At 31.8% G+C, this 17073-nt stretch overlaps 1 protein-coding gene across 6 annotated transcripts in view; it reads left to right on the top strand.

Moving 5' to 3' along the window:
* Positions 1-17073, top strand: part of LOC111683130 (protein trapped in endoderm-1) — a 78741-nt gene that overhangs the window by 55317 nt on the left and 6351 nt on the right. For all 6 annotated transcript variants that reach the window (XR_006940133.1, XM_046945575.1, XM_046945574.1 and 3 more), the window contains exons 2-3: positions 12505-12595; positions 14855-15000. Coding sequence is in view for 5 of the 6 variants with exons in the window: in XM_046945575.1 (XP_046801531.1) it covers positions 12505-12595; positions 14855-15000 (237 nt within the window). In the remaining variant the exon portion in view is untranslated. The remainder of the gene's footprint in view (positions 1-12504; positions 12596-14854; positions 15001-17073) is intronic.

The raw sequence follows: 17073 nt of genomic DNA, 5'->3' as shown, positions 1-17073 counted from the left end.
GCGTCTTTGGTACGTTCCCATCCCACGAGGGAGTTGATTGATCTCTGGCTGTGGTTGTTTTTGGCGATACTAAAATGTGCTCATTACGTTCATACGGTATATTATGCTCTTTGTTTTCCTTGGAGGGTTCTAACTCGGATGGGGGTTGAGTCATAGGTACTAACAACCTCATACGTAAGGTTCTCTCATAGCACTGATAACCTAAGTGGCGATATTGACTATCTCTTATCTCCCAGGAACCAATTCCTTGTCTTCGTGGTGGTGTTGGTGCATGAAAGTTTTCATTTTCCCAATCGAGTGATGATGGCGAGCGGGGTGGCAGTGGAGAAGGTGGTGTTGGTGGTCTCACACATAACGTTCGGTCATAGAAACCAAAGAAAGACCGATATACCTCTTCTACCAATGGCACATCACAATCTTGGAGCATCGTTTCTATATCGTCCAAACCAATGAAATTTTCCTCTTGTGCTATTTCTGGTCGTGGTAACGACTCTTTTTCTTCTTCTATCTCAGGTCGTGGTAAGAACTCGAGTTCTTCGACAACGTTATTTTGGACTCCTTTCGGTGGAGAATCATTTATTACAATAACCTCAGGATCACATGGCCTGTTGACAGTTCACTAATATGTGCTTTGCGCATGTCTTTGTTTTGAATCCCCACAATTTCTGCAATAATCGGGGATACAAATTCCTTAACGATATAAGGTCCTTCGTACTTTGGGGCTAATTTGGCAGTGAAATTATCAATTGCTTTCGACAGTGGATGCTGCCTGACCAGGACTTTGTCGCCGATATTTGGTTTCCACATACGACGGCGTATATTATATCGTTTTTGTTGGTTTTCTGAAGCCTTCGCTAGGTTTCATCTTACAATTCTAAACACTTCTTTTAGCTCGGTGGCTCTTTCATCGGGAGCTAGATTCCGAGCTCCTGTTCCTATTGTAACTTCATCATATAGAGCCTTCGGTAGTCGCGGTTCTCTACCCTGCGTTAGATATGCCGGTGAGTAGCCTGTAGATTCAGAACTGCTGCTGTTAATGGCCAGTATTATCTCTGGTAAGAGCTCATCTCATGTGTTATGTTGTTGTCCTGAAAACTGAGCTATGATAGTTTTTATGATACGGTTTGCCCTCTCTGTAGGATTTTCCTGCGGAGTATATGGGGCAGTAAACTGTTGATTAACACCAATCTCATTTAAGTATTTTTTTAATATACGCGAGGTAAATTGTGTTCCATTGTCAGTGACCATGATTTTGGGCACTCCATAGCGAGCCACTATACGTTCACGGAAGGCTTTAACAAGGCCCTCTGCAGTTGCTCTCCTCATTGGGACTAATTCACACCACTTCGAAAAATTATCGAAGAACACCAAAAGCATGGTATTTCCGTACTTCGTTCTTAGTAACGGACCAATAAAATCTGCGCAAATGGTGGAGCAAGGTTCATCTGGTATCCGAGTAAGCATAACTCCAGCTGGTTGTTGCTGAGAAATTTTATATTTTTGGCAGTTCCGAACATAGCGTTTGATATCTCGGGTCATTCTCGGCCAGTAATAACGACATGCTACCTTATTCATGGTTTTTCTAACTCCTAGGTTACCACCGGTTGCGCAGTCATGATTTTCTTTCAATACTTGTTCTATTAAGGGCGTAGCAACAAATAATTTCCATGGAGTACAATCTTCGTCGTTGAACTGGCGTGAAAAGTGTTTGTACAATTGGACCTCTATTATGGCATAGTCTGCGAATTTATTTGGTTCTTTCCGTACCTCTGCTATTCGCGCTTCGAGCCATGGACATACAACTGAAGTTTTGGTTTGAACCATGTTGATACCTTCGACTGGCTGTCGTGATAGGGCATCGGCGACAATATTTTGTTTTCCTTTACGATATTGTATAGAAAATTTGTATTGCTGTAGTTCGAGGGCCCATCGTGCGAGTCTTCCAGTTGGGTTGTCGATTGAATTTAACCACTTTAATGCTATGTGGTCGGTTACTACAAAGAATTCGTATCCTTCGAGATAGGGTCGCATCTTACGTATACCCCAGACAATAGCCAGGAACTCCTTTTCGGTAGCTGAATAATTATTTGTTGCTCCATTCAGACGCCGGCTCGCATACGCTATTACCGTTTCTGTGCTGTCCGTAGTTTGTGTTAAGACCGCACCTAACCCATAGTCGCTGGCATCAGTTTGTAATACGAACGTTTTTGAAAAATCTGGACAAGACAAAACAGGGGCCGTCCTTAGTTTCTCTTTAAGGCAATCAAAAGCATTTTGTTGTTCTTTTCCTCACTTCCAGTGTTTCCCCTTTTTAAGCAGTCGAGTCAGTGGTTGAGAAATTGTGGCGAAGTCTGGAACAAAACGTCAATACCACGATGTGACACCTAGAAAACGACGTACCACCTTCACATTCTTTGGTGGAAGCATTTCCGTAATAGCTGCAACCTTATCTGGATCCGTCTTAATACCATTGGTGGTTACCACATGACCCAAATACTTCGTTTCGGTATTAAAAAATTGGCATTTTTCTATGTTGATTCTTAGTTTGGCAGTTCTCAATCGACGAAAGACTTCTTTTAAGTTCGATAAGTGTTCTTCAAACGTGGCCCCTACGACAATAATATCATCCAGATATGCGAAGGCATGAGGCTCCATATCTGGTCCTATAACGCTGTCTAGTGCTCGTTGAAAAGTTGCGGGAGCCGAATGCAAACCAAAGGGCCGAATGCAAACCAAAGGGCATCACCATTGATATAAACCTCTTCCTGTGGCGGCAAATGCAGTGTACTTTTTACTTTCTTCCTCCATCGGGATCTGCCAGTAACCATCTTTTAAGTCCAGACTGCTAATAAATTTGCAATTTCGCAGACGACTTAAGATGGCATCGATCCGTGGAAAGGGATATGCGTTCGGCACAGACCTTAAATTTAATTGGCGAAAATCCATGCAAATGCGCCATCTACCATCCTTTTTCCTAACTAAGGTGATCGGGAAACAGTAAGGGCTACATGATGGTTCAATACATCCGCGGGAGATCAACTGATTGACCTCCGCATCAATGATAGCTTGCATCGCAGGGTTTCGTTGCACGTAACGTAGTTTAATCGGTCTCATCTTTCATCACAATTTTATGTGTAGCTATATTTGATAGCCCAGTAATCTGTTGGAACTTCGGTAGTTCTTCTGCCAAGAAGTTTGATATTTTTAGTTGTTGGCTGGATGACAACGTCCTTTGTCCATCATTTTCAGCGGTGGTTCTTAAAAATTTTGGTATATGACCAACATCTCTTACCTGAAGTTCGTGACTTCTATTGCAGAGGTTAACATTGTTGGTAGCCGGTTTTAGATTTCCACAGTTAACTTCCAGGCCTGCACAGGTGAGAGTGGTATTGAAGATTCGTGAAAAATCAATCCCCTGGATGATATCTTCTGTAGATTCTTCCATAATCAAGAAATTACACTCGGACGCAATATTTCCTAAGGTTACCTTAAATTGCGCAGCATTTTTGATTACTTTCTTAGACCCATCAGCTAGGAGTACGTCTATGTCTATTGGTACATAAACAGGTCTGCTGGAAAATTGTTGTATTCGATTTGGAGTTATGAAACTTCTAGTTGCACCGGTGTCAATGATTGTGGTGACAAGATTGTTTCCGATTAAAACAATGGCCTTTAATTTTTCATCCTCACAGATAAGTCGTGTACTTTTCATCGTACTTTCGGGACCTTGAACTTCGGAACGTAGGAAGTTATTACGCGTGTATGGGCTTTCAATAACCATACGATGATGAGCGCTGCGGTTTTGGGGTAGATTTGTGGGTATACTTTCCAAGTCATCGGCAAGTAATAACAGGTCATCGAGAGTAGTGAAATCCTTCCTTCGGATATACCACTGATAATCCGGTTGGGCGTTACGGAAGATTCTTTCCAGTTTCTGTGCTTCGGATAAATCAGCATGTCGCATTAAATCTTGTAGGACAAGGACATATTCCTTGAACGGTTCTCGAGCGTGTAAAGTTCGTTTGCGGATTTCATCTTCCAGCTTCTTGAAATAGCGTGTGGGAAGGAAAAATCCAAAAAAATCTTTCTTAAAGAATGACCATTTCTTCCAGTATCGGTTATTGTTTCTTAACCAAACCAGTGCCTAATAACTCTGGTAGTATTAGTGGTAACTGGTCCAGGTCGATGTTGTACATTTTCGCAAGTTCTTCCACCCGCTCAATAAAACCTAATGGATCCTTGCCTCCGTCAAACTTTAATCCCTATTTCCTCACCAACTCGATAACCATAATACGGTTTTCTCTTGGAACTCGTTGTAGTTCATTATGGCCCTGTACTGGTATTGGTAGTCTCATGGCCGCCTCTGAGGTATCCACTGCTTTATTGTGTGTCTCCATTTTTACTGGTGACGTTGGCGGAATGGACGTGGCTCCGACAGGTATCTGTAACTTTGTGCCAGGTGATAATAGAGCTGGATTATTTATGGCATCATGTAAACTGTAAACATGACTGTAAATCCAGCAGCTCTTTCATCTCGTCCCCCATGTGGTCTGTTGTCAGAAATTTAGCAAACCTTTTTCGTAGTTCATCTACGTTTCCTGTGACTTCTTTTCCAAACTGGGATAGATATTTCACCAACTCTTCCCGTTTTAGGGAGTATGCCCAGGGGGTTTTCAGCATTATCTTTCTTGTTGTTGGACAATTTAATGTCCCTGCTCGGTCGCCAATGTAACGACATGTTTTTCCGCTGGTTGCCGAGATAGTCTCAGCGGAGTCTAGAGTCGTGTTGTTATCTTATTAAGGAGGATTAAAACACACTTGGCCAGCAGCAAGCAGACTAAATTTAATATCACAGCGAGTCGCCTTTTATACCTATGTCACCCAAGTACTTTACAACAAACATCGTTGGTAACGATCGTACTATTGTATTGTTTGGTGCTTGGTACATAGTTGTATTTTAAAGTAGTAATATAATATTAACTGCTCGCTTTACGACAGATGGCGTACTCTTATAAAACGTTAAATTCAAAGTTATTACATAAAACAAATAAAATAGTATTTCATTGAACTAAACATAAAATAACAATTCACTTAAAAATAAACTAAAATTCAATGGTGGCAAAAACGAGATGTTCGACTTTTGGCGTCACAAAGTAAACTATAAGGGTGTTTACTATTTGTTTGCACATTTTATTTAATTGCGTGTTAAGAATTGTGTTTAAAAAAAAAAACAACATTTATTTTGTATCTGAAAATTATTATTTGAATCGCAATGATGTAGCTAAGCAATGGGGCAGTGAGTAGAACAATTAACTAACAAGAGGAAGTCCCTGGTTCCTATTCTCACTGGCTTCTTTTTATTATCAAAAGAACTTACTCAACAACTTCTTTATAAGCAAAATGTACTTCTTTAATTCCCTATTTGTAAGCGAGCATAGTTTCAAAACAAATCGTTTTTATAAAATATAAATTGAGTCCTAGTTTCTTTCATTTTTTAATTCAAACATTTGTAAAAAATTAAATTTTCTGGTAATTTCCTTTTAAAATATTAACAATATAATTTTTAAGAGATTAATATTCATATGTCAATTAAAATAAAAATAAATACAACTTCCTTTTCCATTACATACAAAACATAAACTTGTTTATACCCTACACCACTTTAGTGGGTTTGTGCTAATGTTTGTAACGCACAATAATATTGGACCTATACCCATCTTAAAGTATACCAATCGTCTCACAATGTCCATTACTCAGTCCCTATAAACAATTTTTAAGATAATTCAATAAGCCTACTGAAAATGGTTAAGATCGGTCCATTATGTCACATATCCCATATACAACTGAACCCGCCGAACAGGGCTTTTAAATTCATAATTATGTTTAATACACTCGTATCTCGACAAAAAGATGCAAAACAAAGTTCTATACTAGCGTTGATGACTCTCATAAACTTTATAATTGTAGGGCCTTATTTGACCATATAAAAAGCCCCCTTCAAAATTTGACTTAAATATCCGCAATTTTATTCAACAATAAATGGCTTACGTATATCTGAGGCATGGTACAACTTAACTTAAATGCTTTATTATGAAAACTAAGTATCAAAAAAGACTCGGGAGTATCACAGTACTTTTGAACATCAAATGCTATCAAAAAAGTACTATCGTACCAATTTTGCCATCCCTGGTATAAAATAATGTAGTTATGTTTTTTTCCGAATCAAATTTAAATTTGTAAATCGTGTCTCATATTGTAGGTTTTTACATTTTTAAAAACTGTAATTTTACTGATTAAGTAATCAAAATAAAAAGAAAATTAAAAAAAGTCTTTTAAAAAAACAAATAAGTACCAAAAAGTTAACTTTTTTTCGGTTCTTACCTAATTCTGACTCTACATAGGAAGCTCAAGTACCTTTTGAAAAACAAAAAAGTACTGAAAAGTTCTCTTTTATGTGTTCTCACCTAATTCCGAATATACATACTTAATTTCATATTATAGAATATTCAAAAAGTAAATTAAAAAAACAAAAAACGAAAAAGTACCAAAAAGTTCCTTTTTATTTTAATTTTATGTTTCTAGCAAAGAATAATAAGAATATGGGGCTTGTCAGTTGGTACTTAAAGGAATTGTCAATCGGTACCTAACTCTAAGAATGTATTGGTAGAATTTTTGTATATGTATTGGAGCTCCAACCACTTTCACACACTTTCCAAACATACATAGTTGCATAAAATGGTACATAAAAATTTTATGAAAAATAAATTACATTTAAATTTCTACAGTCGCATATTTTTCAACGTATTTTACCCATATCTGATCAGTAAACATTAAATTAATATATTTTTCGGACTTTAAATATATCTTCAAATGAAAAAATAAGATTATTTCAAATAAATTTTTCAGTTTCAATACCAAAATTTACAACTTTGTTTCTTCAGTTTAAATTTCAACATAAAAAAATTAATTGTCAAAAAAATTAAAAAAAATATTTTTTTAGTTTGTGAAAAATAAGAATATTTCGTATTGTTAAATGCAACAAAATCGTGTAAAAAATAAATAAATCTTATGTGTTTGTGAAGAAATTTCCAGAAAGACCTATTATCCTGGTATTTTCGCGATAAAGTTTTGAAGCATTACGAGAGAATTGAGTTCTCACTAGTGTGTTGAATATACACAGAACTCGTCTGTGAAAAGAGGAAAATATTATTGTTGTTAAACAATGTCATAGTCCTATTTCTTATTATTCTTTGGTTTATAGATTCAATATTATAGAAAATTCAAAAAGTTCCTTTTGAAAAACGAAAAAGTACCAAAAAGTTTCATTTATAGCTTCTAACTTAAGCCAGGCTCTACATAAAAAACAAAATACACAAGGCAATTATACCAACAGGCATCTAAACATACATAACAAAAAACACAGAAAAAGTAAACAACGCAATAAAACCAACCTACATCCAAATATAAGAACAGAAATCAGAAAAAGAAAACAAAAACAAAATGTGACTCGGAAGTCACATCTAGAAGTGTTTCTATCTTATCAACTAGAAGATGATATTTTTCTTCTTCTAGAAGATGAGATTTCTCTTCTTCTATTTGTTTAGTCACCCAGATAAAATCTATAAAAATAAATCTAAGTAAAATGAAATTTTGTAGTTCTTATTAAAATAATTGAAACTAAAATAGTAGAAAAAATAATTGATTTAACAACTAATCTAAAAAAATAATATATGCACATATGTATCAAGAATTTAGTATTATTACCTTATAATAAGATAATTTTCAGATATACTTCCACAAATTTTAAAACGGTTGACTCTAAAATATTTTGGTACTTCATAAATTTTATGATCAATCCATCAAATTTTATGAGATATATTTTGGAATGAATTAATCCTTCAACAAATAACAAAAATAATGTTATAATTGTTATTTTTTTATTTATTTAAATTACCTATCATACTTTAGGAAGCAATAAAAATATAGTTCTTTTATGACCAATACATTTCCCACCGAAGTTTAAACGGTCACATCCATTTTTTTCATTTTCTGCAAATAATTGACATTTTTAATTGAACCAACCGCGTGATAAAATAAGATATATATGTATACTTACCTTTTATACTTTAATTCGGTTAGAAATATTTTAATAGGGGGTTCAATATTAGCTACTATTTTTCTAAAAAATAAAATAATAAAAAATTATCTATTAATTTATTTATTGTTTTGAATCAATAAAAACATTACATAAATCAAAATAGGTTAAAAATGCAATGTTCATCAAGTAAAAAACGAAACGTACCACTTGAAGAAGTCTTTAAATGCTTATAACTCCTAAACCAATGAAGTGAGAGACGAAATTTAATATAAAACAAGTAAGAGTTTTATATTCAGCTATGCCGAATCTTATATACCCTTTACCATGATGTGTAAAAAAACAGTCATTACGAATTTTATTACAAAAAATCAAAAAATACCAGTTGTAGCCTGTTTTATACGATCTAAATTAATCCGGGCTCTACATGCTTAACTTCATATTTCTAGGTTCAATATTATAGAAATTTTAAAAAGTACCTTTTGAAGAACGAAAAAGTACCATAAACTTCCCTTTTATGGGTTCCCACTTAATCCAGGCTCTACATAATGTTTCTAGCTTCAATATTATACAAAATTCAAAAAGTGCCTTTTGTAGAACGAAAAAGTACCAAAACGTCCCCTTTTATGTATTCTGGACTAATCCGGGCTCTACATACTTAATATCATGTTTCTAGGTTCAATATTGTGGAAAATTCAAAAAGTACCCTTTTGTAGAAAGGAAAATTACCAAAAAGTCTCTTTTTGCAAGTTCTTACCTATTCAAGGCCCAACATTACAGTACTCCAAGCTTGTATGAAGGGAAAAAAAATTATCCTACAGGCCGTATTTGCAATTTTTGATGGAAACTAGTCGAAATTGTTTCTATTTTTAGGTAGATTATCATAAAACCGATATTTACAATAATAGTGAAAAAATAAATTAACCCTTAAACGGCCTTGGGGACGAAATGACCCCGATGTTTTAAAAACATGCCAATTTGGACATATTTCAATAAAACCCGTTTGCAATCCCATTAATTCAGCAAATTGATAAAAAAAACTACTGGGTATTATAAAAAATATAAAATATATAAATAAAAATACTGAAATCTTAAAAATATATTTATATATTATTTGCATTAAATATTTTAAAATAAAAATAAAACTGAAAATTATATCACAAATATAAATTATGATATCTTAGTTTTTAATACCAAATTGACATCGTCTACAAAAAGTATTACTGAAAAAATACTTTTGTTCAAATTGACACCATATTCAAAAAGGTTTAATGCCAAAATTTTTTTAAGCTGATTAAATGGGATTGCAAAAGGGTTTTATTGAAATATGTCCAAATTGGCATGTTTTTAAAACATCGGGGTCATTTTGTCCGCAAGGCCGTTTAAGGGTTAATTTATTGTTTCACTATTATTGTAAATATCGCTTGTTAATAAATAAATTTCTTAAGTTTAATGATAATCTACCTTAAAATAGAAGCAATTTCGACCAGTTTCCATCAAAAATTGCAAATATTACAAAATTTGACCTTTAAAATTTATGGGTTAATGGACTAACAAATTTACAAAAAGTTCCATTTAAAATACACAACAACATAATGAAAAGGCTAATTTTGCAAAATACTACATAAAAATGTGTTTTTCTCGAAATCCGCTGAATTCAAATTGCAGGTACTGGCAAACTAAAAAAGGTATTGACCTAATTTTTTTTACTGTTTTATTCCCTAATCTGTCGTTCAAAAATTCATATGTGTGCTCCCAAAAATATTGAAATTTGTTTAAAAAGTATCAAAAAAACTAAAATTTTAATTTTGAAACGACCGTTAAAAATATCAAAATTTTTCGACCATAGCTGAGAACAGGTTTACGTTATTCTATAAGGACAAAAACTCATATTCAAGTAACTATAGATGTATTTTAAGTAATGCAATTGTTCTATTAGAATATTTTTAAAAATATGTTTATTTTTTTATCACATTTCGAATTCATGTGCTCTGAGACACGATAATGGCCTGGGGAATTTTTAATAACTTTTACATTTTTCAACCAATTTTTGTGTTTTTTATCTTTTTGTAACACTAATTCTGTGTACATTACGATTCTTTGACAATAAAATGCAAAACAAATTGTTTAATGACAAAACTTTTGTGAAAATTGAAAAAATTGCATATTTTCCCCTTGTAAATGCATCTTCAAACTTTAGAGCCGTTGCGGCACCAGTTAACGTAGTCCTATTAACCTAATTTTTTGCACGACTTATTTTTATAACAACTTTAGGGGCGTGGACGGGCAAAATTCGAAACTCAGTTTTTTTGAGCACTCTACCCCACATGCTAAATTTCATACTTCTAGGTTCAATATTATAAAAATTTCAAAAAGTACCTTTTGAAGAACGAAAATGTACCAAAAGTCCCCTTTTATGTGTTCTGGACTAATCCGGGCTCTACATACTTAATTTCATGTTTCTAGGTTCAATATTATAGAGAATTCAAAAAGTACCGTTTGTAGAACGGAAAAGTACCAAAAAGTCCCTTTTTTAAGGTTCTTACCTAGTCAAGGTTCTACTTGCTAAATTTCATGTTTCTAGGTTCAATATTATAGAAAATTCAAAAAGTACCTTTTCTAGAACGAAAAAGTACCAAAAAGTCCCTTTTTATAGCTTCTTACCTAGTCAAGGTCCACAATTCTAAATTTCATGTTTCTAGGTTCAATATTATAGGAAATTCAAAAAAGTATCTTTTGTAGAACGAAAAAGTACCAAAATGTCCCTTTTTATAGGTTCTTACCTAGTCAAGGTCCAAAATTCTAAATTTCATGTTTCTAGGTTCAATATTATAGAAAATTCAAAAAGTAGCTTTTGTAGAATGAAACAGTACCAAAATGTCCCTTTTTATAGGTTCTTACCTAGTCAAGGTCCAAAATTCTAAATTTCATGTTTCTAGGTTCAATATTATAGAAAATTCAAAAAAGTAGCTTTTGTAGAATAAAAAAGTACCAAAAAGTCCCTTTTTATAGGTTCTTACATAGTCAAGGTCCTACATTCTAAACTTCATGTTTATAGGTTCAATATTATAGAAAATTGAAAAAGTACCTTTTGTAGAACGAAAAAGTACCAAAAAGTCCCCTTTAATGTGTTCTCGTCTAATGCGGGCTCTACGTACTTAATTTCATGTTTCTAGCCAATAACAACGTAACGTTATATTCAATCATTGATTTGTGTTTATAAACAAGAAACCACAATAACAAAAAATATACCGTTTGATACTGTGTTTTGTTTTTGTTTGTTTATTGTTTTGTGTAAGCATGCACGAAAAATTTTTCATGAAATTTTCAGAGATGGTCTCGGATTTTTACTCATATCTTCGTTATTTATGGACCGATTGGACTGATTTTAAATAGCGTTCTATTCGATCGCATTTCCAATAGAATTATTGAAAATTCGGATCTCGCAGATATCTAGGGTCTTCTGAAAACTGATTCAACATACAGACAGACAGGCAGACAGACGGACATGGCTAAATCGACTCCGCTATCTATAAGGATCCAGAATATTTATACTTTATAGGGTCGGAAAATTATATTATAGAAATTACAAACGGAATGACAAACTTATATATACCCTTCTCACGAAGGTGAAGGGTATAATAGGCTTCGTTTAAAAATAATGGAAGTGGAAGCCGTTTAGAGTTGTTATTTTTCCTAAAATAGTATTTTAATGTAAAATATGACAACTTGCTTTTTAATTTTATTTATATAATCCTTGAAGATAATTACTTTTTGGTATTTCTTTAATAAACTTCATCAATTAGCAAAAACTTCTTAAATATTTATTAACAGTTGACATATTGTCATATTGTTTTTTATTACATAATATTCACAATATATTAATTACACTATTTTTCTATGAATATTAAATAAGTTTTACAATGAATACCTAATTAAAACTGAACATGACTGGACAAAATACAAAACATCACTGGAATTAGCAATGATTTCAACAGACGGACACGGCTTAATCGACTCCAATATCTATAAGGATCCAGAATATATATACTTTACAGGGTCGAAAAATTATATTATAGAAATTACAAACGGAATGACAAACTTATATATACCCTTCTCACGAAGGTGAAGGGTAAAAAAAATAGTAAATAAAACACATGCAAACAGAATTTTGAAAACCCAGATATCAAAGAATACTTTTCAGAGTTTATCCATGGCGCTTATAAAATTATACTTTAATATTTGTTGGCCTGTATAATTATCTTCTTGCATTTAATAAATAATTGTGTAACTATTTTTTAACAAATATAGGTATATATTTATTTTTTGTGATTAATTGAAACCTATTGTGTAACCCCATTGTGTGTAATTAAAGAATCATAGTGATAATGTTATTCTTTTATTTACAGCTCAAAATGGAATCCCAATCTATATACCCTCATTCTGCTACATTATTTGCTGCAATATGTGCTTGTTTATTTATTGTTGTTGGAATTTTCGGTATGTATTTCCCTTTTTTGGCGTTTTTTTAACCGAACCTTCCTAGTTTTTCTATAGAAGTCGAATAGTAAATTCTGAATGGGGCCTTATATGGTGATAGGGTTAATTAGGGACCGATTATCATAAAATTCGGTAGAGTTATTTGTGCATATAAGAAACATACTTGTGTCGAATTTCAGCATACTTTTAAAGCCAGTAGTGGGCGTTAAAGCCATTTTCTGAGGGGGGCTTATATGGAGGGAAGGGTTAATTATGGACCGATCCTCATAAAATTAGGTTGATGGATTTTTACTTGTAAGAAATATACTTATACCGAATTTTAGCGCTAAACTCGTATTTTAAAGTCAGTAATGTGCGTTACAGTACTTTTTTAGATATCCTAAATTATTTATTACAATTATTTATAATTAGAATTTGGCTCATACAAGAGTTATTTATGTCGAATTTCATCGTTATACCCAGACAAAATCAAAAAATCAGTATACACCAAATCTTTTTTGATGGTGGGTATAAAAAGCAGAATGAGACGAAGAGAGCTAATAAAAATCCCTTTCCGGGGTTTCATAACATTATACTTAAGTATTCTCGCCTTTCTCTTCCTTCTTCATATTTCCAAAAATGGTAAATGTCTCCTTATGAAGAAGTTCCTTATAATTTTTTTGTGACCTTATAAAGATGCAAATGAAATTTTTTTGAAATTGTTCTATATTTATTAAAGTTACCAACACAGTTCCAAAACTACTACCAATATCTTCTGTCCTGTAGAACATGTATTTAAAACATATATGTGTCCTTTCTTCCTCCCTTTTTATACCCTGCACCACTATAGTTTATGCGTTTGTGCGGATGTTTGTAACACCAAAAACATTGGTCCTACACCCGCCTTAAAGTATACCAATTAGAATCACTTTTTGAGTAGATTTAGCTATGTCGTCCGTCTATCTGTCTGTATGTGTGTTCATGTAAGCCTTGTGTTGTTGTTTTTTGTCTACAATAAAATTAAATGCTTTATTTTTTAAACAATAATCCAACTTCAAAATATTCCAGAATAAGGTTTAAAAAATAATCCACATTTTTAACATACTGACTGGTGTAGGGTTTCATATAATCGGCCATGCCCGACTAGGCATTCATACTTGTTTTAAAGAAAAAAATACCAGAAAGTCCTCATTTACAGATTTTCGTTAAATGAGAGTGCTGTGTGTATAAAATTTAACCTTGTCTATAACTTGTCTATACCCGAGCAAAATTACTTACATCAATACCCAACATACAATTTATATGGCTATTTCATCTTTTTATACATTTCCGTGTATAATTCAGATTATTATTAAAATTAATTTAATAAAACGTCTGTATATATAAATTAAATAGTTTTTGATCTTAAGCCATTAAATTTTAGCAATTTCTTTTCTATTAATAAAAATATCATATGCAAAAAACCTAAAGAAAAATGCCTTCATAACGTATGATGTACATTATGCAGAATTTGACTTTGTAAAATTTTGACTTCAAGAAGCTATTACTCAGTGACCGGGAAAGATAATTAAACAAAACTTTTTATATATTATTTTATAATGTGAATAAAATTGATTAGCATTAAAGAAATTATTTTTACTGTCGTAAGTAGGGAAGTTTTTTGCAAAAAAAGTCATGGTCAAAAATTAAAATTTTAAAATTAAAACTTAAATATTTTTGTTTATATGAGAATAAAATTATGTTTATGTTATGGGGTCCACAAATATATCACATCCAAATTTATGAATAAAGACTCATGACTCTGTATTTGGAACTAAATTTGTTTTTTGGTTAAATGTTTTCATAAGATACAAGATTTCTAATATTATAATACATAAAAAGCCGATACGATATATAGATCTCGAAATATATCACTTCAAAAATGAAAAACATACCCGGGTATGTGGGTATTGACATAACGCTTAAAGGGTTCGAGTCGTAGAACGAAAAGCAGCAAACATTATTTTCTAAAGATTTGCATTAATTTAGGGCTCGTAATGCTCTATTTTTTGTTTCTTGGTTGAATATTAAGAAGGAAGAAATATAAAAAAGCAAAACATTCTAATTTACTTTTAATCGTAATTTTTGGTTTAAAGATAAAACAGTGTTATTCTACAGCATCCTTTGAAATCATTAAATGTGTTATATGTTCAGATATTTAGCTATTTTCGTCAATTTCGATTAAAAACTTAAAATATGTTTATTTAAATATGACAATGATTATCTTTTATTTAATTTTAGGAAACCTTATAACAATGTTTGCTCTAATGAGATCGCCAAAGATAAGATGTCATGCAACTACAGCCTTCGTTCTCTCATTATGTATTTCCGATTTGCTTTTCTGTTCTTTTAGTTTGCCATTGACAGCAGTTCGTTTTTTTAAAGAGGTAAGATATAGTTCTTAATTCCATGTCACATAAAGTACTGCTCAAAAATATAGCGCACTTTCTATTTATTATTTTCTCATTTTATACCATTAAAAAATACTTTAGATACAATAATTTTGTTTTCCGAAAAATTTAAGCATTTAGTCCAGTTTATTAAAACAATATTGAAATTTATTTTAACATAGAAAAATAACTGCGATTGATAATATTGTATGAAACAAGTCGTTAATTATTGATTCAAAATTTTAGCGCATTTAAATTTAAATTGGCAATGTATCCATTAATTAAAACAAGTTTTTTGGTTCCAATCATCCATTACACACTCCTAAATACTACCAATAATCGTCGAATGGTGACCATGTAAATAACTTACACTACATTTCGGTTCTGAAATTGATTATTGTCCAAAATAGTAAGATTTGTATATTAAATCAGGCTCCATTGGTGGTATGAATACGAATTGAACAATTTTGAACACGGATACATCTTAATTTGTTGCTAGAACAAATAAAATGTCCGATCCATAAAACATAGTTATTGTATCGAGTATATCAAGATATGATTGATAGCATTATTGTATGCTTTGGAAATCGGAGTATTTGGAAAACCTGTTTAAATTAAAGAAAATATACGAAATTATCCAAATTTTGAATTAATGTTGTAAGTCTTAAGATATCGCAGTTAAATTTCGGGTTTTTAAGAACGTACTGTGTTTAAAATGGTCAAATCCATGCATATAACATTAATTTCGATATAACAACTCTTTTCAAAAGTTAAAAATAAAATCGTCCCAAATTTCAAGATTTCGGAACTAAGAGTAGATTTTTTCCAAGTTATTGTGTAAAAAATATATTATTAAAAGGTAATTATATTAATACAAGTAAAATTTTTATAAATTTTGTTAATATCATTAAACCAAATATATACTGATATGATCTTTATACTTACTTTTGTGACGTAAAAATTGCACCTTTTTAACTTTAGCTTAAATGAGAACTCAAAGAATTAAAATTTGAAGAAAAAAAGTAGTGAATAACAATTATCATAATTGTGTTTAATAAATAAATGTGTTACTTTCTTGTTTTTTTGAAAAAATAATATGTTTTTTTTTTTTTAAAATAAAACCAATTGTCAGTATTTCTGTATACTTATTTTTGTAATTAACTGTATATGTTTTGTGTTTTTTTTATGATACAAATGTATTGCATAGGTCATATGCAATACAATTTTTCGTTTCTATTATCTTTTTCCAATGCCAAATTTTTTTGAATACCAATAAAATACGTTGGAGCTACACAATGTACAAAATATATATCATACAAAAGGAGAAACGAAATACCTTTTATTTGAGATACTAGTCATCAAATTCAAACGTGTACTTTTTGAGAAAATTTTGTTTTCAAAACAAAATAAAATCGTTTTTATTATTTTTCACCACTGTATATAGCTCAGAACTAGTTCACGTTATATTTTAAGGGAAAAAATTTAAATTCGAGTGAATATAGATTATTTTATGTAACAAAGTAGTTTTATTAGCTTATTTTCCAAAATAAGTTGAATGAAGTGCTCTAAAACACTTATTGGCCTGGGAAATTTTTTATAACTTTTGCATTTTTCACCACTTTTTATGTTTTTTATCTTTTTGAAGTAGTAAACTTATGTACATGCAAGAGGTAAAAATTAGTTTTAATTTTCTGCAATAAACACTACTTTCGGAGTACCGTTATTCAGTTTTGGATAAAATTTCTTTACTTTTAAATATATTGTTTACTACTTGGACAATTGCCCTCATAATGAATTCAATTAAAGGCAAAAAATAATCAAAATTGTCCCCCTAAATTTGCAAAATCTGACACCGTGCACTGTTTCATTATTTCGAGAGGCCTTATGGGATTCTCTTACCCATATTTTTAGTTCAGCTTTTTTGCATTTGTCTAGTTAACTGCCTCGAGCTCCCTTCCTTTTAAAGCTATTACATTCGCCCTTTCGTTACCGACTACTCCCGAGTGGGCTGGTACTAGGGTTGTCATTCAAATAAAAATTATTCGAATAATCGACGAAAATTTTCTCCGA

Source organism: Lucilia cuprina, chromosome 3, assembly GCF_022045245.1.
Source record: "Lucilia cuprina isolate Lc7/37 chromosome 3, ASM2204524v1, whole genome shotgun sequence".
In the NCBI taxonomy this organism is placed as follows: Eukaryota; Metazoa; Arthropoda; class Insecta; order Diptera; family Calliphoridae; genus Lucilia; species Lucilia cuprina.
This window is presented reverse-complemented; position numbering and strand designations above follow the sequence as displayed.